Source organism: Parambassis ranga, chromosome 3 (assembly GCF_900634625.1).
Source record: "Parambassis ranga chromosome 3, fParRan2.1, whole genome shotgun sequence".
Lineage (NCBI taxonomy): Eukaryota > Metazoa > Chordata > Actinopteri > Ambassidae > Parambassis > Parambassis ranga.
The window spans coordinates 9,833,623-9,854,731 of record NC_041024.1 but is presented as its reverse complement, the minus strand read 5'-3'; the positions used below and the strand labels follow the sequence as shown (position 1 = coordinate 9,854,731).

Genomic DNA, 21,109 nt, shown 5'->3' with positions numbered 1-21,109 from the left:
AGTACTTGGTAGTACTTACAAAAGACCTAAAAAGGCATATACAAAGATTAAAAACCTCTAATCTCTTACTAAATTTTTCCCAGGCAATGGTCTGGCATGGCCGCATTTAGAGCCTTAGGTGGGCTGGATTATTAGGAGTTAAAGGGGCAGTTCACACACAAATTAAATATTTACATTTTCACACAGCCCCTGTGTGTACCCATGCAGATTGGTGTGAGTTTGAGAGCTCAGCTCACCTGGTCAGTCTATAGACAGATGCACCACAGGGCTGAAAAAAAACATGAATATTTGACTCAAGGGTAACTGTCCCTTTAAATCAGAAATAGCAATGTTACAGATGGATAACGTGATTCTGGTGGAAAAAACGGTTTCATAGGATTACAGGTACATGAACGTTCACATTCTAAACAATGGCAATAGCTAAAGATCAGACTGATTGTTAGGGTGCAAAGATAAACACTATCATTACTAAAAGTTGCCCCGCAACCTTTTTGTCCTAAGAACAGCCAGACAGTGTAAAAACACAAACATGTGAGTCACCAAAAATTTGAATTCTTGGTTTTATTGAAGCCAGGGGTCTGATAAACATTTTCCTTATCTTTGTCGGCATAAGAAGCTAGAGTCCACATGGCAGCTTAGAGGCTACAGAACTGTGTTAAAAGTCATACAATCATACTTCTGAAATACTCCAGATCACACAAAAATGCAGCCAGCCATGTGCTTACAATGTGCTGATATCCTGAATACAAAAGGACTGGAAGCAGAAAGCTCATAGTCTCAATATAGATGAAGACTGTCAATAGTGGTCGAAGGCAATTCAAGAGGTTAGGGTGTGAAGAGGCGGTCGCTGTCAACTGACATTTGAGTACAAAAGTTACAGCATCTGTTCATTATTCAATGTTGGGAGAAACATCAAATCTTTACAAAGAGCAAGTGCAACTGTAAAACCAAGCGGCATGAGTGCTTCATTCCACTCGGCTAAATGCCAAATTTAATAAGTATGACCATTGATCAACAGAAATCAGGGGTTTCAGTCAGGGTAGAGACATTTAAAATTTCATACGGGCAAAACCATGTCTGACAAAGAGCGATGTAAACAAAACCAACAGGACGATGCATAAGCAACGGGACAAACCTGAAAACAAGTGGATGTTTATTTGGTTTATCTACTTAAAGATGTACCAAAGTAGAAAATGTAATAAGTACTAGAGATAACAGATGTACAGTATCACCTGCAGAAATTATATAGTTAAGGGCACCTTTTAACATGAGCAGCAAATGCAGATAGATAATGCAGTTTTATTTTGTATGTTAATTTCTTGGTTTATTACTAAATGCTCTAAAAAGGCAAGGCAAAAGAAAAAAAATATGCATTCAGCATCTTTTAACTGTAGCAACAGGGAACTAAGTGTCCAAGGAAAAGTGCTTATTTCAACATGTGGCGGTGTTGCTCCTGGCTGTTCTTAATTGTGCTTCATCCATTTCGCCAACAGACCTTCAGGTGCATATTCCACCCGGTGACACACAAAAAAACAAACAACGAAAAAAACAAAAAAAACAAAGGGAGCTTCATTGTGATCAAAGTAAACCCAGCATTACAAGCATCCTTCTGGCAATGCATAAAGCAGACAGTACACCAATGGTCTTGTTGTTATTCCCTTACAGAGCATATGTTTAACATGGCCGAGCTGAACAACCATTTCTACCATTTTTAAAGGTGTTAATAAAAACAAAACATTAAAGGCAGTTCTGATGTTTGGAATGCAAGGGCTCCATGCAAAAGTGATACAAATATGGCCACTGGTTAATCTTATGGATGACGATAAAAGCAGACTAATATATATCTTTGGTTCCATGTTCCAATTCACTCCAGTTTCCATTGTTTTGCCATTTTATGAATGGCAAATAGCTGCTCTCTTCACTCTTACCATTAATTCTGTATGTACACTATCCATAGGATTAAATAGGGCCTTGCATACAGACTTCAAAATGACAATATACACATAATTCATTTTGATTATGGTGTCACGAAACCACAAACAATATTACAGATTTATGTGATATGGTACAGTAATAACTGTTAGTTTAAAAAAAAATAATAGAAATGACATAAGACAATTAAGCAACCCCTTAAGGACACACAAATTAATTAGGAGCATTCCTGTGAAGGCAGGGTGCCTATAGTGTGACAAACTGTTAACTGTACATTGAAGGCAAAGGTTGTCATTTTAAATGGGCACAAGAAAGGGCCAGGGAAAAAAGAGACCTGACTGGACAAATAGGCTTCCTAAAGGGATGTGTTTCTACAGCTACTTTATGTAGAAACTGGGAATGTTTTAACCAACATGCAAAGTACAGTGTGAATAAAACATGAAACCAAAAGGAGGACAGTGCTGTCAAACACTGAAAGATATAATATCTCATTTTGTTCAAACCACAGCAAATAATTGTGTGTATTTTGGCTGCAAAATGAGTGGTTTCCACCACAGTTAAGTCAGGGGGACTCAAAAGTTCCAACACGTGGTTTCTTCATATCAGCAGCCTTTACAGTTTGTAATGAAGGCATTCAAATCAAACACTATTAACTAGGCCACAGAAATCTTATTTCTGAAAAATAACAAGAGACCACAGGCTTATTGTACATTAACAAAAATGTAAAACAAAATAAATTATTTGGATGACAAGAAATGGACAAAAAAAAACAACCTTTCAACCGATGGTGCTACAGTGCATCTCCTCTTGCGCAGACAAGCACCTCTACTATGACACAAACAGCTAACTGTGCGAGGCACTTAGGAGTTGTAGTAGGAAAGATGCTGCCCAACCCGTTCCCCAAATATACACAGCTGTAGCTAAGGAAGCAATTCTGCTGAAACCTCTAAGCCTGTCAAATCCCAAACCTGTCTCATTTAGTCAAAGAATCTATTTCCAGAATTTGGACAGAGATGCATTTTATACAAAAATCATGTTAACCTGAATATGTTTTTGTATTTATATTTACAGGAGCCTCCGAGATGACTAGGGCAATGATATGATATGCTATCAGCTATCTGGACATGTTAAATTAGTGTCATGATATCAGTGGCATTTTAACATGTTATGTGATACAGATGAATGTTTCCTTAAACCAATAACTGGTGAACAAAATAAAATAAAAAGGAGAACTTTGTATAAATACATCAGTATCATATTCAACATTTTTTACATACTACTTATGCTTGCAATTACTTTTCTCAATGAATCATATTTATGTTTAAATACCTTTCCAATCACAACCAAATTCCTTCCATGATAACTGAACCAGAGGCCATAGGACCAGTGTGTTGCCACTCAATAAACCCACAAGGAGAGCATTTTACCCCAGAAACTGGAAGAGGGGGCCCTGTAGCCCAGCCCATCAGGCTGGACTACCAGGGTGTGTGCACACACATTTCCATGAACTGACATCCCTCACAAAATAGCATTTACAGTGGAAGAGAGGACAGAAATAAAGCCAAGCCATCTCATTAACACCTGTTTCTGTTATCTCTCTTCCCATCTCACCAAAACATCTGATAGCATCTGAAAATCATTTGGTGAAACCACGGTGTGTGCTGACTGATATAGGCGTTGGGAATTTGGTCATTTTTTTATGCTCACATGTACATATATTTTTCCAGAGTATTAACGCAGTGGACGATGCAGCTGTTTTTGTTGCCTTCACGCTTCGTTCTCTGTCGGCGGTGGTATGTTGTTAGCTGAAACCATGGAGTCTTGTTTGCGAGTCATCCTGTCCAGCTCTGCCTGGACATCAGTCAAACCCGGCTTCTGCCCTTGGAAAAAACAGGAGACAAAGCCCAAAAGTAATCTCCTGTAGCTTCTGTGCGTGTGCGCTCATAAATAAAGGTTTTGTATGGCCAGCAAGCGGATGGATGGTGGTCGGATGTCGACGCGCTCCCATGCTTTTGATCGACAGCTTGCTGCCACAGTTAACACACATGCAAAACTAATCATCAGACAAAGGGAACATAGAGTCATGCATTATCCTTTCAGCTGGGTCAAAGATGTTATTGCTGCTTAGTGCTGGAACAAAAAGTCTGAAGCAGAGAGATGAGTTATGCAATGATTTCCTTGATGATTCACTGGATGCCTTATTTGACTTTGTTACATGGTAAATATAACAAAGTGAAAAAACATGCTGAAGCTAAATGTAAGACCTGCTCAAGTAAAAACATGAGTTGAGCGAGAGCAGTGGGATAAGGCATGGTGGGACAGACATTAGTCATTACTTATGAAGGTGTTTTGGTGCATACAGGCCTGTCACAAGTTTCCTCAGCTGTCCGTCAAAGAGGACAACTTTTCTTTTTCTCCTGCTTTAACCTTCTCACTCAGGCTGCAGAAATAAAACTCCAGACAGCAAAATGTCCAAGGCTGCTAATAACAAACGCCTCTGTCTCTTACTTGTCAAAGCCCAGGTTCTGATGTACGTAAGTAAATGTACAAGAAGCCTGCTTTGTTAAAATGACATCTTTTAGCTGCGATGGTCGGTGAGAACACAGGAAGATGAGGTTGTACCTGTTTTCTTGGCGGACCCTTGCACTCCAGCTCCAACTGCACCAGTTCCGGGGCTTCCTGGGGCTCCAGTCTTTTTACTCAACAGGCTGTTGAAGAAGTTAGCCAGCACTCCCTCATTGGCAGCCCCTGCTGTAGAAGAAGCACTTAAAACAAAACCCTAAAAATGTCTTTCAAAAATAGTAAAAAAAATAAGGTGGATTAAAAATGTTTAACAAACACTTCATATTTCTATTTGATAATCAGCTTTTAAAACTTGGCTTTCTAAGAACACAGGCATGACAAGCAGACCACAGAGGGCCAAATCTGGTAAGCACCCTACATATACATCAGCTATTTTTGACTTATTCTAGTGTTACCTCTTGGGGGCAGCACTGCAACACTTATATGGATAATTAAAAGCGTCACAAAAAAGGACTGTGAAAATCCCTGAAGCAAATCTAGAAAGTATTAGAAAAAAATAGTTTCATGGTCGGGTATAAAAAATAAATTCTCTTACCTTTCATGTTAGGGTCAGGCTTTTTGACAGCAGCCATTGGTGAGCCACTTGTTACACTTGGTTGGCCGGCACGCCCCGCAGGTCTGGGAGATCCTGAGGCTGTCCGTCCTGGAGACTCCTGAAACACATAAAGATCCCAGTCACAAATGTTTGTCTAAAACTTTGTATATGCACAACAAAATATTAAGGGTATTAATCTATTCATTACAAAGGTCCCTCATTTAACACACTTACTGTAGCCCCTCTTGTTGGTGTGGCAGGCTGCTTTGCTAACAAAGACTGTAAAAAAAAAAACATTTTCAAATGACATAGATGATGCTTAGGTTGGATGTTTTTACACAGGTTGCAGGATGTGAAGTGGAGAAGGGAAATCATGGCAGATAAAAGTGGGGAACTTTATTGGAAACAAATGTAAATCAACTTGCTGAAGTTTTTTTTTTTTATTTTTAGATTGCCTTCCTGGTTTAGGCGTCCTTAAAAAGGGAAGTGAGGGTAATGTCACATCATGTGGCGGTTTCAGCTGTTGGGTGCAGTATGATATTGTTCATTAGTTCAGCTTTTTGGCATGTCTTTGTACTATCTGTTTGATTGCAGGATGGCATTTTCTTTTGTGTTAAAGCCTGCCTTCAAACTTAAAGACTGCAGTCAGAAATTCTCTCAGACATTTTTATTCTCAGTAGGTTGTTACATATAAATCTCAGTATAAATACAGAAAACATACCTGTTGCTTCATCAGGAATACCTGCTCATCTTCTGCATTTATTTCTTTATCGTGGACCAGCTGTTAGGGGAGCAAAGAAAAGAAAGGAAATTACCATAAGTTCTGAAATGCTTACGCCTAAAATTAACTTTCAAGCTTATATTTTCACAGTACTTGTACTGCCTTACCTTTCGTACAGGTGGCTTTGTGATAAAATCTTCAAATGGATCCTCTGGTCTGACTGTTGTAAAGTTTTCATGCAAAATCCCAATCTTCTTCTCATTGTCCCATCCTGCTGGACTAAAAGGGAAGATATAAACTGTTTAATTGCACTGGGTGCAATGATGTTCAGTTATAAAATGTTTTTTTGTTTAGAATTGTGTATTCAAAAAGAACATTTTGCATTAACCACAATAAACTAAAAAGCTTCACTTACATGAACACTGCATCCTTCTCCACCACTAAGGCAGGTGTGCTGAACTGAAAGTCATACATCTTATGTACTATATATTTGTAAAACAGATCCAGGTTCTTCTCCTCTTTAACTGATGTATAGATCAGGCCAGCTCCATCTGTTTAAGTTGGTTAAGGCAGTAACTGGTCTAGATAACAATAAAATGCAGGTTTAAGTATGGTCCATGTTGGCAATATAACCCATGTGACAGAATTAAGAACCTAAGAACCATTATGCACGAAAAGGATACATTGTAAGCAAAATCGCCTGATGTAGGACTGGATGAAATCAAAGTGTTCCTCTCTGTAGTCATGCTCCTTCTCTAGTACGCCGACTGCATCGCACTGAAGAGTAAAGAGAGACACATTGAAGTGGCACAACCAATACATTTTCCACACCGTGCATCAATTCAATTCACTCACCCTTAATAGTATTTATGTTTTCAGTGTGTTTTGTCATCAAAGGCGAGTAAAATGCAAGAACTGTCTGTGAAAACATCTGCCTAGCCAGTGAACGTGTAGCTGCAAACAGGTTGCTTGCATAGAGAACAAGATCAGTGACATCTGTAATTGGTCATTTAAGTCAACTTGTTGTAGGCTGATCTTACAACTTGTTAAACTGTCACTTGAAAGGGGTGTGACTAATCAGAGGACAAAGTTAACCCATCAGCAAAGCAAAGGTGTTTCTTTGTCTTCACTTCCTAAGGCCTCCATTTTATTACCCCTCAAGGCTGAGGCAGTAGGTAGTATGTAGTGGGAGGAATGAACAGGGATAGAGGTGCAAACTTGGTGCCGGGAGACTGGGTTGAGATTTTTATGAGTGCTGCCTGGTAACAGTTTACATCTGGGTTGGAGAGGTGGTTTAAAGGGGGGGTGGAGGGGGCAAAAGAGACACATTGAAAAGTAAAGATTGTACATTTTAACCACCTTTTTTTCCCCCTTCACCAGTGTAGCATAAATGGTTTTAAAAAAGGCACATTCACATTTTCTGGTCACAGCAGACATGTGAAGCTCTGCTGATGGCTTCACTGCCCTTTTTTAGCACCAGTCCTTGCCCAGAGGGTTAACAAGCAAATATAATGGCAGCCTTTTATTAGAGGATACTGTCTCACAAAGCACAACATACCAGAAGAAGCATACATTAAAGTTAATGCAAATGTCTGTGAAGAAAGGATGGAATCCACACAGGGTCTAAGCTCAAATGTCCTCCCTCTGAGAAGCTTTCATTCTAAAAGGTTTAAGGAACACCGTAATATTGGTAATCTACTAAAAGTCTACGGTTTCACCCACACAATAAGATTTGTACTTCAGAAATTGTTTACCTTTGTGCAAACTATAAGCACTGGAATGCCCAGGTTGTGTGTGAGTGTGTTGTCCCCAAGTGGTAGCACAATGGCCTCATCTTCCCCTCCTGTTGGGGCCCGTCGCTGTGGGGAGGATGGGGTGGCATCCTCTGGTTCTGTGTACTCTTGGAAGGCTTTAACCACTAAAAACAAGATGAGGTGAAAATATAAGTGGATTACAAAAATAAAATGTCTCTGACCATGTCCCTGAATTAGATCACTGGGTCAACGCAAATCTCAAAGAATTCACAGACAGAAATGTTTACACAAATCACAGTTAATCACAAAATAGGTGATGTAATTTATCACAAAATGATCCCTGTGTGAAAGGTAAAATAAATAATAAACAAATAAACAGCATCCTTCACCCTCCTGTTCTACTGCCCCAGCTGTCCAGACATTTACAAAGCTGCAGTGTGAGGGTAAGGAGGAGAATGAGGAGGAGGAGGAGGTGGAGGGGTTATATGCAGGAAGCTTTGGCCTACTTCCTCGGGAGCTTTGAGAACGCAGTCGGGGACAGCCTACAAAGCCATATTGACTTGCAGTTCTGAGTCAACCCCTTTACTTTCAGGCATGGGATTTTTGAACATGGGACGAGAAGTGGTGTTACAGTTAATCTTAAAGAGAACCCTTCTTGGGATGCAGGATTACACAAATCCAATGCATATGCACAAAGAGGCTGAAGTATGTACAGGCCACAAGGACGGTTTTCTGTTTATCATGGTGCCCTGTCTCCACTGCAACAGTATCCACGGAAGCAGAATTGTGTCTATGATTTCACATGGATGGATGCTTTAATCTGCTACGTTTGACTTGAAACCAACAGAAAATGTTAGTGACCCGTCACTCTAAAATAAAAAAGACACAGAGACTTTGCCCTGCAAAGACCTACTTATCTCTTCCACAAACAAAGGTGAGGTCAAAATGCTTCCCAGCCTTCTATAAAATGATTACACCCCATGCTAAAATTGTATCTCATAACATAACTCATGCAAAAATAAAATATTACACTTCATATCTGTAAATATTATTACAGATTTAAGAAATGTTTTTTGACTACAGATGCGTGCTAATGTCAGGCAGACACACATTTCAATTTGTTTACTACTCAACAATTCTGGTTCAAAACAGTCAAGATGTTTGTCTACACACCATTCGCAAATAATGTGGCTTAAAAGAATCCGTCCCCGTCAGTACCACATAAGTCAGAGTAAAGTATTTGTTAGTCAAACATGTTGTTGAGCAGCAGTAGGCCGATCCTGTAATTTGACTTGAGAAGACTCCAGAAGCCAACCTACTTCAGTTACAGCACAGCAGGAGTCAGAATGTCCAGCCCACTGACTGAATTCAGACCAACTCAGTTTACGTACTTTCCTTTCCCTGACGCTGTCATTTGAGGGGAGGGAACCATGATGCAAGACGCCTGCAAGACTCTCTGGACAAGAGCCACTCACACACACATCCAGTCTGTCAGCTTGTCTCTCAACACTGCACCAAAACATAATCTATCTAGTTCTCACTTAAACTGGGAATGTATGTCAGTGGGTGGGGTCCAAATGTCTGGTACGAAGAGAAATGTAACACTAAGCTTATATAATTGGACATTTAAGTAAACTTTTACTAACTGTACATTTTCTACAAAAACTCAAGCAGACATTAATATGTTAGGTTCCCCGTTTGCTTCAAAGTATAGATCAAAGCTAGCTAACTTTAAAATAAAAAGAAGTTCAAAGCATGGACCAATTAAGTTATTATATCCACTTAAATGAAAAATGCTTCATCATCACTTGAACAGTTTCACAGTTTGCCAGCAGACTAAACCACATGTTAAGACTTGTCACTGTATTTGCATTTCATATGTTCTGAACATATTTGCTATACTAGAATTATAACACGTTGACTTCTTTGTATGTCCTTTAAAACTTTAAAAAGTACTGTGAAATCAGACAAGAACATTATGCAAATCTCTTCAGGCTGCACAAGCTGATCTGAAGAGCAACGTTTCTTCCAAACACAAAAGAACTCTTCATAAGACAGAAATGACCAGTTTTAAAGTTATCAGGAGAACAACATCTGAGTGCATCATGCCCATTGATTTGCAGAACTTGCCTGCAGCCAAAGCACACAGCTGAGGATCATGGGCCTCTCTGATGATGACCTAGAATCATCCATAATAATGTGTAATATTATACAGTGCCTGCCTTTCATGCTACACAGCAACCAAGGTCTCCTTTTTCCTGCAAGGAGTCTGGCTGTTATTATGCAACACTCCCATTGTATACACATTTGATGCCTCAGGAACCCCCATGTATGCACAGGTCTCTATTTATGTCTCAACTTTTTGCACATAAAAAAAAAAAACATATCACACAAATACACATCTTTAGTCTGATACAGACTTACGCTTTTTTTATATAACCCCTAAATATTTAATGGGATAGGTTCACTATATGTTAAAAATGTATACAACAATAAAATACTAGGTGTTAGCAACACATTAAAACTCTAAATGGTTGCACATGGTATGATCCTCAAGCTAGATGTAGCAGAAAAAAATACAGCAAGAATATTTTTTGTAATCTAAATTGTTCTTTTCAACACCACCATCAAGTTAAATGTGGTAAGATACAATTACACATTACTTACTATTCTGCTCCATTTCTCTCATGTCTTCTGGAAGAATCTTGAGTTTGTCCACATGATCACGAAGAACACTAGCCCACTTTTGCAGTGACTCCATAATGGACCAGGGCCGTGACATATCCGCAACGAACACAGCTAAACAGTCAGGTAGCGACTGGGCTGTCACAGCAAACTTAAGAAGGCCTTTGTGGTATAGGTCCCCATCCAGGATCCAAACATTACAGCGAGTAAGGTCTATAAACAACAGCACACGTAATGAAATTACCATTTATATTTATCTTTTAAAAGCCACTACTGTTACACAACACAAAAAAGACACTCACCGTCTCGGTCTTCATCATGGACATTTAAGTACAGATACTCCAGTCCCCTCCCTTTCTTATTGTGATCAGCTCCTTGAAGTTTGGCCATGAGTGTTGTTTTTCCTGATCCATCCTCACCTGCAAGACAATTTATTTGTGAGTTATGACAACCATTTTTACAATTGTTATACATAGACAAAGCACCTATATTATAAATATATATTAAACAGCAACCGATGTAACAATAATTAATTACTATTTAGGATTATATCGCTCATTGGTTTCCTTCTCAAATGTGTTAGACCTCCAGTGCACACTTCATCTTCCCACAGTTCTAAAGGGGCCACTCAAATAAATATGACCCCACCCAAAAAGGCTTCCCAGTATTTTGTGTTTATTATGTCTGCATTTAACCATGTGGGAAGGTACTGTTCTGAAAGTGCACGTTTGAAAAATCTGCAAGGTTTACATGTGCAATCAGAAGCTTTTGTGAGTTCAGTGAGATTTTACAGTGTCCCTGCCCTTCTCCAGTCCCCTTAGGGCTCACCAGTACAAATACACTGCAGAAGTGATTTCTTTCACATTGCATGGCACAAGCAATACTCACCAAATACCAGGATATTTTTTCCTGATGGCAACTTTGAACTCGACCTAGTTGAAACTTCACTCAGTATTGAGGACCTGCAGGAAACAACAGGGCACAGGCAGATGTATGGAATTTAGATTAACCACCCAGTGACACATTGACAGCCCCTATTTCAGAGGTTACCATCAAAACAACAACCGATAAGCTTATGTTTAGTACTATAACTTTGAGTCTATCCATAACCGTTATTTTTATCTTTCAACTAGACCGGTGATGAGTCCACGACAACACAAAAAACAGGAAATGATAATTCATCTCCACTGACCGGTACGTTACAAGCAATAAGAAACCAAGAATCTGAATCCATTAACCCTGACAAGTTTAAGTCTCATAACAGTACAATCAAAGAATATCCATTACGTTGTGCTAACATTCTTTTATCTACATATTTCCATTAGTTTGTTTAATGCATTAGCTAGCTGACGTCCTGTTAGCCTCCATAAAGGAGCTAACGAGTGTTTAGCTAATCATTAACTGTCAGCGCCCCTGACAGTTTGAATGTCTCTCCGGGATTTAAATAGTTCGACAACGTCCAATGTATGGGCAAAACTCACTAATGAACATTCATGCAGGTTAACTAGCTAATCAGCAGTAGCCCAGTTAGCTCGCGTTAGCACAGTGACCGTTCGGCTTCAGTTAGTGCTAATGTTTCTATGCTAGCCGGGCCGGTGTTTGGAAGGGAGCAACCGGCAGTGACAAAGCAGAACCATAGCGGCGATGCTTAGACAGGAAGGGCCTCTGCAGACACAAAGTCTGTAAAAGAATAGCAAAACTTGCCAAAGGTTTTGTCCTTCTTCCTCTTCGTTGTTCTTGTCGCCCGTCCCGGCTGCGCCCGGGAGTTGTTTCTCCAGAACGGGAGCCATCTTCTCTTTCTACAACCACAAAGGCAAGGCCCTGCTGCTTGGCCACCGCTAGCACCGCCTTCATCCAAGTAGCCAAGGGTGCGTTGCATTTGTTGTCTGCTACGCCGCGCCGGAACCCAGCGTGCACTTCTACTCCTACGAATATATGGCATGTTATTATTAATTATTCTAATGAATAGTAATTCAAACAAACTAGTTCATGTAGCGTGACGATAACTAGACATATTCAAAAGATTTTGTGGCGTAGATGAACAGTTTTTACGATGCAAACACAGGGTCAAACAATCAAGCAGGACTTCTGGCCACGTCCCAATAGGTGATGTAATTACAGCTGACACTGTGGTATCATTAATTTCCTCGTGGCCCGCCTAGAAAACGAAAGTGTATATATTTAACGTGTAATTTCTGTTCCTGCTATCTTAATTTTTTTACCAACCAAATTTCACTCTTTGAGATGTAACCTTCAAAAGTCATTCAGCTGGCCTTCAACTAAGTCTATGTTCACATCATGCATGAAATGAAACTACAAACAGTGTTTTATTGGTTTTAAAGGGCATCACACTGAATGGTCTTAGTTTAATGTCAACAGATTTGTTAAAATGCTGTGTGACATTGTAAGATAAAAGCCTATGTCTCCAGTAGATGGTGCTATTCATCCTTAAAACCTTTTACTTTATCAGCTCATTGGTAATGCAACCTAGTGTTTTTCAGTGGTTATATCGAATTGATAGGATTAATTAATTCAGCAGTAAAATATGAAAAGAAAGACAATCTGCAAAAATACAAAGCAAAAACACTGGTCAAAATGACTCCATATTTATCCCCAAACCTTGATTATTAAATTGCATTCAATGTAAAATAATACATGAACATTGTAAGTGTGTCCATATTAATCAATTGTCCCTTCCTTTCACTGGTATCAACACATAGTCCCAACCATTCGTCACATTCGTGCGCTCTGCTGGTGAGCTGTACAGGCTCATTAAGCGTTGCAGCACCTGTTCCTTCATTCCTCTTTGTTTCTTTCTTTTGTCAGTCTAGGTCAACTGGAGCAGGAGTTGTAGACACATGAGCTTCGGACATTAGCGCAATAACTCTGGGGAATTTTCCAAGGCCTCCCGACATGTCTGTGAGTCCTCTCTGTGTGGAGCAGGGTGGTTGGCCGGGGTGGTGGTTATACTCCTGGGAGAGCATTCCAGAGCTTTTGCATCATGTGAAAGTCAGCCTGTGCTGCCCCTTTGTCACTGTTTAGTCCTGCTGCCAGCAGGGAAAACAAACAAGATGGATGATGTTTTCTGTTTAAGCTGGAAAGCATAACTTTGTGTAATCACAAATAAATTATCTTGCATAATATTAATTTATATAAGATATAGCCTACAAGACTTTAAATAACATTCACTCTCTCCTGTGACAGCTGCATTTAAAGACAGTTTATTACGTTTTTATCTTTTCTTGTAGTTACAGAATGCAGGAATCTGGCCATCAACATAAGGCTACACAAAGATATCTTTATATCATTCTTTATTAAATGTTTACCTTGTGTCATTAGCTTAATATTGAGCAAACATATCTTGTTTGTAATCTCCACAAATGTTCTCCATCTTCTAGCTGTGCTATCAGCTGCTGTAACAGGAGAGGGTGCTGTCTGCCCAATAATACTCTGTCCTATTTTCATTCTAAAACAAAAAAACATGCTAAAATGTATTTATTTTTAATAAAACACATTTTAGGAATTCTATAGAAAAAAGAACAAAACATGATAAACAAAATAACAAAAAATAGCATGAAAATGAAAGAAATGCTGTTTCAATGCATTGTTGACTCCTCTGCTTTGATACTGCTTGTTTTTATTTACCTCCTTTAATTAAGGGAAACACAACTCAGTCTTAATCAGTGGCTGCTCTTCAAATCACTTGTAGCAAAGATTGTGAGTTGATAGATTACCGGTATGCTTTTTGTCAATCTAGTTGTTAGGTAAACTCTGACACCCTAACCCTTCCTTCAGTTTTAGTGAGAGGAACAGGATCATGTTTGAACTGAAAACCAGTCTTTCTTTTCTCATGAAAGTTCATTTCTAGCTGGGGGGCAGTCTTTAAAGTGGTTGTAGTTTAAAAACAGGAGGTGCTCACCACCAGCTTCATCTAATCAATTGTCAGATCTTTCAATAAATTATCTATGCTGGTTTTATCCTATATCTTGAAGGTTTTATTTTTAAACTTCATAAAGTACACTACGGGGGGCCCTGAGTTTCATGTCCTAACACTTATTTATCAACAGTTCAGCATGGCTCACTGTACTCATGAGAACATTTTGTAGTCTGGTGACTTTAAATCAAATAAGTACTGTTTACTTTTCTTCTTTAGAATCCTCTCAGCTATGTTTGGCTGCTTTTTTTCATGTTTGTGTCTTTTATTGTAACAACAAGTGTGAGCGTGCATGTTATCCTTCTGACAAAATACAGGAGAAATAACCTCAAGGAAACTGTCTTTTTCAATGGAGGACCCTGTGTGTGTGTGTGTGTTTCCTAAGAGGTTTTGCTGACATAATCCTTCTTATGCATAATTCATATGACAGCAATACTCCTGTGGACAGACCATTGACATACGTTTCCACAGAGCTGATATTTGGCAAGGAAGAAAACTGAAAAGTGCAAAGAGTGCTGGTTCAGACCAGCACTAGGTCCCCAGATGTACAACAGGGACACACGCAGCGGAGTGGGTGTGTTAGGGAGAGGAGGGGTTAAAGACTGGGAGGGTATAGATTGCAGAAAGAGCAGGAGAGGGGTTGGCTGGATTGTGATAGCGACAGATGTCTAGAAAACTGTGAGGGGCACTCCTCAGTTACAGCATAGTCCCGGACGGCACCTCGGAGAGCAGGGGCGGAATCTGCAGCTGTCACTCCAAAAGGGTTTACCTTCATTATACACATCCAGCCGGAGACTGGAAGAAGAAGAAGAAGCCCAACTGAACACTCTTCACAGATACAGGTCAGAAGAACATTTATTTTAGTTCTTTGTGTTTTATTTTAAAATTGAAAAAAGAAAGAAAGAAAGAAAGAAACGTCTAATTGCTCTAATGTCATCCTTCTGCGCACATTTTAAATTTGAAAAGCGAAATAAAAAGCAGGAATGTTCAGCTTATTTTTTTTTCTTTTGCTATTTAGTGAGTCTTCACAGACAGAGGGGCTGTTTTAAGTAGGCCAGGCGATCAAGGGAATCTAGGATTTAAAAGAAAAAGCGCTAAACAATGTTGTACTTTTGGTGCACGTCGTTGTGGGGTTTTTTAATCTTCTTTTATAGCGTGTGTAGGCGACGACGTTTTGAAATGGTTGTGAACAAAAAAGGGCAGATTGGCTGAGAGACGCAGCGGTAGGGGGTGGGTGGGTTGAAATGGGGGATGGAGACCCCTCTAAAGCTTTCAAGTGTCCGTGGCCAGTGTATTAATTCCACTGTATAGTAGCCTACAGTCTACACTTTAGTGCACTGTTTGCTGCCAACTTAGCCCAACCCATTACTTTTGACAGTGTGTAGCTGCTGGTGGTGAGGGGGGGGGGGTCCCCATCCTTTGTTACCGGCCGGCACATGGTGCCGGACATTTACGCGTCTCCATCTTTCTAGTATGGAGCCACTAGAATGTGCGCACTGTTTTATTTTCGCATTTACACGCCTTAGATTTTGAGGCCTATCAAACGTAAAAACCAAATGATTTAATCTTAAAGCATCAATTCTGCTCTCCAGAGTGTACATTTTGGGTTTGTCTAATTGGCAGGCCCAAGACAGAGTGGTGTTGATAAAAAAAAAGATGAATATAATTATGTGACCAAAAATAAATAAGTTGGATCTAACATAATAATAATATTAATAAAATAGATATCACCATGAAAGACAAAGATTTGGCTCAATAGGTGCAACTTGGAATGGATATGTAGCCCAGCCTGGTTGGTGGTGCATCCTGTCTTGATTGCTTTATTGCAGCACTATGGACAGTTCCCTGATTGTACCTGTACCCTCATGCTGCCTGTCTGTGGCATTATGGATATACTCAAAAAAAACTGTTGCATGAAGCTATAATCAAATGATGGGACTGGTTCACTTAAAGGGGTGCAATATGATATTGCTGTGCTGTGTCATGGTGTTTAATGACTTATAATGGAGAGTTAAACAGGCAGATTTGTTCAGGATTTGCTGCAGGATAATTACTGAGATAAAGTTGAACTTCCAGTTCTCTTTTTTATCATGGAAGTTGCATTCTGTGGCAATCTCTCCCTCTACACTTCCTCTACAGCCACACTATTGAGACAAAGAGCAACATGTCTGTAAGAGCTATTTGGTCCAGTCACAGAATGCATCAGTTTTATTGCTGATTTATCATTTGTACAGAAGATCTGTTTCATGAATCCTATGTGATTATGCTTAGGTGTATGTATGTTGAGAATCTTATTATACTTTCTACTCTCATCATAGTAGGAGAGAAATAATATTGCTAAACTGAGCTGAAACACAACTAAATATGTTGTCCTAGTCTCGCAGTGCTGGGCTAATTTGGCACTGAGCCTCACCAGACATTCCAGAACGGGTAGAACGGGTCTGTGGGGTTGTCTGATCTCCGTGAGGTTCTCATGCATTAGTATTTCTAGTGAAACTGCATTTGGCAGAACACAGTTCTGTTCCTAATTAAATCTCTAGACAGGATACTTCTCTATTGATATAAATACTATTCTACATTTAAAGGAATGAAAATGAAACTGTAGTGCTGACGAACATGTTAATACTTGTATTGCTATCAGTCGTTTCAAAGAAATATGTTTACATTGATATTTGTTTTGTACTTTCCTTTTGTACTGTATTTTATTGAACTCATAAACCACAGATAGTGTTGACCAGGAGTTAAAGTTTAATTCTACAAACAAAAGACCAACTGGTTAACCTTTAACTACCTAAAATGACCATAAGTAAACATACAAATATAAGTAAATGCCAGCCTTGGTTTTGTGCAGTGATGTGTAGGTCAGGTGAAATTTGAACCACATTTTTTCTGAACACAGTTTAAATTCTTATTTTTCTTTTATAGGACACATCATGGGAGGCAAACTGAGCAAGAAAAAGAAAGGATATGATGTGACTGACCCCAAAGACAAGAAGGATGAGACCCCAGCAGCAGCAGCTGGTGCAGGAGAGTCTGCTAAAGCAGAAGATGGAGTCCCACCCACGGGATCTGAGTTAACAGCCGAGGCAAATGATGTGGTCAAGGAAACTGCCGTGTCAGCTGCAGCAGCAGTGACTGAAGCTGTAGAAGCTCCAGAGGAGCCCAAATCTGCACCTCCAGATGAACCAGCTCCTGTGGCTACAGAGGAGGCAGCTCCAGAACAGAAATCTGCAGCAGTACAAGAACCTCCAGTTGCAGTCGAACCAGCTGCAGCAGTTGAAACAACTCCAGCTGCAGCTGAACCAGCTCAAGAGGTGGCACAATCTCCAGTTGCTGTAGAACCAGTTGATCCACCAGCAGCTCCAGCTGTAGAAGAGCCAGCTGCTACAGTGGAAGAACCTCCAGTTGCAGCTGAGCAGATTACAGTCGTGGAAACAGCTCCAATCATAGAAGAACAAGCTGTAGCATCGGAAGAACCACAAGTTGCTGCAGAACCACCTGCAGTGGCAGTGGACGCAGCATCAGTTGCAGCAGTAGAAGAGGCTCCAATTGCAGCAGAGCCAGTGGCAGCAGTGGAAACAACTCCAGTTGCAGAAGAGCCTGTTGCAGTAGTGGAAGCAGCTCCAGTTGCAGAAGAGCCTGTTGCAGTAGTGGAAGCAGCTCCAATTGTAGAAGAACCAGCTGCAGCAGTGGAAGCAGCTCCAGTTGTAGAAGAACCAGCTGCAGCAGTGGAAGCAGCTCCAGTTGCAGAAGAACCAGCTGCAGTAGTGGAAGCAGCTCCAGTAAAAGAAGAGCCAGTTATTGAAGCAGAGCAATCCACTCCAGCAGTTAAAGTGGAAGAGGAGCAAGCTGCAGCAGAGGAACCCTCCGCTTCTTCAGCAGAAGAACCTGTCCCAGCTAATGTTGAACCTGAGGCTGCAGAGGAACTTACTATAGCTGTAGAATCTGTGACAGAACCAGAGGTTGTTCCAGAGGCAGTGTCTGAGGATCAACAGCCAGAGACTGTTACTGAGCCTGAAGCCACTGTGGTAGAGACAGAAGTTCCTGTTGCTGTGCCTGAACCAGAGCTGGTAGCTGAAGCTGTTGCAGAGCCATTGCAGGAGGAAGCTCCTACACCAGAGCAAACACTAGAGGAGCCTCAGCAAGAGTCAGAGCCAGCAGCAGAGACTGAAGCAGAGCCAGAACCAGAGGCAAAACCAGATCCAGTGGAAGCACCTGAGCCTGAACCAGATCAAACTCCAGAGGGGGAACAAACACCAGAGCCAGAAGTGCAGAAAGTAGTTGAGCCAGAGCCAGAGACAGTGAAACCTGCAGCAGAGGAACAAGTAGTGGAGACTGAACCAGAATCAAGTGTAGCAACATCTGAAGTTACTGATCCTGCACCTGTGGAAGCAGAAGCATCTGAGGTCCTGGAGACTGCGGCAGTCTCTGCTGAAGATCAACCTGCAAAAGAGGAGTGTGTTACAGCAGAAGCTTCCAACACTTGTGCATCAGCAGCAGCTGAGCCAGAAGCAGCACTTCCTGCCCCTGAGATTGTCATCTCGGAGTCTATTTCTGCCAACGAAATCAGTGCTGAATCTGAAAATGCAGCTGAAGCCTCTGTGGAAGAGGTGCCATGCTCAGAACCTGAGGCTGAAATCAAGATGGAAAATGGAGATTTAAAGAGTCCTTCGGTTACAGATGATGTGGCAGAGGTAGATGCACTTCCTGCTGTGAACGGGGAATGCCAAGATCCTACTCATACAGAGGAATGTGTTAATGGAAATGAAAAGCCAGAGGAGACACTGGTCAAGGAGCAGAGTGACTTTGAACTGAAAAAGGACATAAACCTGAGCGGGGATGTCCAGGAAGTTCCTGATGCAGTTTCAGACATGGTGGAGGGTCTCAGCACTGAGGTTACCGAGGCCATCTGAAAGGAAGCCATCTTTAAAATCAGTGTGAATTCAGTTTAATCCCCTAATGTTGTAAGAAAGCCATCAAAGTATCCCAAACACTCTCTAAAATGCTGTAACCACTGTTTTTAAGTTTTTAATGGTAACTCAGGCAAAAATGATGTTTTTTTTTCTCTTGAGTAACCAAACTGAGCGGCAGCCACTTAGAGAAGGATTGACAGTAAGTGAAATGAAAGTGCAGTGAGAAGGTCTGGAATCTGAGTGCAGATACACAGTGAAGTCGAACAGCATGGTGAAAAATACTGGACAGTAAGTATCATATTAAATAAATAAATCGGTTTGTGCGAGAGGCTGAAGAATATTACAAAGTGGTTTTTATTGGAAAAGCATCCACTATTAGTATACTGTTTGAATTAGAATTTCATATATCCTTTCTATCACTATATGCAGAGACATGACTTTGTTGGGGCCTTTTATAATATTGGTGCCTGTGAGGACTGTTAATTTTAAATTGATTGTTCAGAATAGAGAATAAAAAAGAGATGGTTATAGTCTACACTGATCTCCTTTCTGCTTTTCTTTTCATGTGTTCTCGTAGTTGAGCTGTATTTAGTGTTATTTATTGTACTTTAAGCGTTAGATCTGATTTCCTTTAATCAATCGGTTTTGATCCCTTTCAATATACAGGTCCATCTTTTTTTCCTATTTTAGCAGCTTCCACATTGTTAAACGTATAATAATTAGACTGTTCAAACAACTCGTACAAAAGTAGAACTTTCTGTTAATCTCAAACCATTTGTTGACATCCACTCCTACTACAGCTCATATCAGCTTGAGTGGGTTAGAGTTTAGTTGATTATTTGTGTCTACGCAGTGCAATGTCCTTTAGGTCAATGGCAGGCTATTGTGCGCAGCCTGTGTGCCATGACTGGTCAAGGAAAATGATTTAACCATCGCTACACACAGAAACCAGTCCGTCATTTCAGGGTAAACCTCACCTTTGTCCCTCTCACATCGCCAAGCCTATCAGTGAGGCTCGATGCCTTGTAGCACACTCTGCTAACATTTCACAGATCCACACCAGCGAGGGGAACCAAAGGGGGGGGGGGGGGGGGGGCAGGAATGCTTTGCAGGAGGCAGAGAAAAGGAAGAGGGGGCAGGGGTGGAGTGTTGTGGGATGAAAGCAAGTGCTGCACACAACACTTCTGGCTACAGACACTTCTAGACTATTTCACACACTGAACAGCAGTAGTTAGATGGCATAGTTGGGTGGTAGGTGGCAGGGTTTGACACCAACCTGAGGCTTTCTTATAGAATGCTGCCACGCCTGCTGTCCACACTAATGTCACACACAAGGGTGTTTGTCATCCAGATGCGAACATACATGCATTAACAGGAGGGAGTTAAATGGTATTTTTGTTTCCACGCATCTGTGAGTACATATATGGGCAGCGGGGAGGCGGATACGTTTTATGTGTGTGAGTTCGAGAGCAAACCAGTCATCCTGCTTATGGTTGGAAATATACTGGACCAAGGGTCAGATCATGAGAAGATTTCTGATCGTGATTAACGGGAACCTCCCGGAGAAGCGGCTGTGTGATGTGTTCATCCACATACCAGCTCTCTCTCTCTCTCTAGTTTCTTAAAAAAATACTCCAGCACTGCTCATTTATGAGAGGAATGTTGTGGAGAGGGTTTGAGGGTAGAGAGGGTGAACTCACTGGCAAGCTTGTGAAAGAGTTTTGTTAAAATGCTTACTTTGTATGCATGTCTGGTTTCTGGTTTGGCAACAAATTTACTACTAAATTAATCACATCAGCAAGTTTAAAAAAAGCACCTATTGCTTTTTATAGTCAATAACAACAAGAGGACTGTTTTAGATATACATTTTTTAATTTAAAATAAGGACTGTTTGATAAAATCAATATGCCAGCAAAATGCCTCTCAGCTTTTTGAATAAAAATAAATCAGATGAAGTATCATGACAGGTAAATGCTAAGCAGATTTAAATCATTCATTTACATAAAAGACAAGTATTTCTTGCTCTTATCTACTCTCACCATCATCACTGAA

General features: G+C 40.5%; 2 protein-coding genes across 5 annotated transcripts; one reads left to right on the top strand and one right to left on the bottom strand.

Moving 5' to 3' along the window:
* Nucleotides 1-542: 542 nt before the first annotated feature.
* Nucleotides 543-12,264, bottom strand: dync1li2 (dynein, cytoplasmic 1, light intermediate chain 2). 4 transcript variants are annotated; one of them, XM_028401182.1, is made up of 13 exons: nucleotides 11,915-12,264; nucleotides 11,099-11,172; nucleotides 10,513-10,629; nucleotides 10,193-10,423; nucleotides 7,526-7,689; nucleotides 6,455-6,548; nucleotides 6,187-6,322; nucleotides 5,939-6,050; nucleotides 5,772-5,831; nucleotides 5,285-5,329; nucleotides 5,051-5,168; nucleotides 4,555-4,680; nucleotides 543-3,812 (listed from the first exon to the last, which is right to left on the bottom strand). In XM_028401182.1, exons 1-13 carry the CDS (start codon nucleotides 11,998-12,000, stop codon nucleotides 3,700-3,702), a joined length of 1,476 nt encoding a protein of 491 aa, XP_028256983.1. In that variant the 5' UTR covers nucleotides 12,001-12,264; the 3' UTR covers nucleotides 543-3,699. The 4 variants fall into 4 exon arrangements, with proteins under 4 accessions (XP_028256983.1, XP_028256985.1, XP_028256982.1 ...); XM_028401184.1 differs by having other exon boundaries at nucleotides 543-3,807; nucleotides 11,915-12,263; XM_028401181.1 differs by having other exon boundaries at nucleotides 4,555-4,683; nucleotides 11,915-12,262.
* Nucleotides 12,265-14,765: 2,501 nt separating this feature from the next.
* Nucleotides 14,766-19,592, top strand: LOC114432989 (uncharacterized protein KIAA0754). The gene is made up of 2 exons (XM_028401180.1): nucleotides 14,766-14,986; nucleotides 17,070-19,592. The coding sequence occupies exon 2, from the start codon at nucleotides 17,078-17,080 to the stop codon at nucleotides 19,055-19,057; it is 1,980 nt and encodes a 659-aa protein (XP_028256981.1). The 5' UTR covers nucleotides 14,766-14,986; nucleotides 17,070-17,077; the 3' UTR covers nucleotides 19,058-19,592.
* Nucleotides 19,593-21,109: the final 1,517 nt, after the last annotated feature.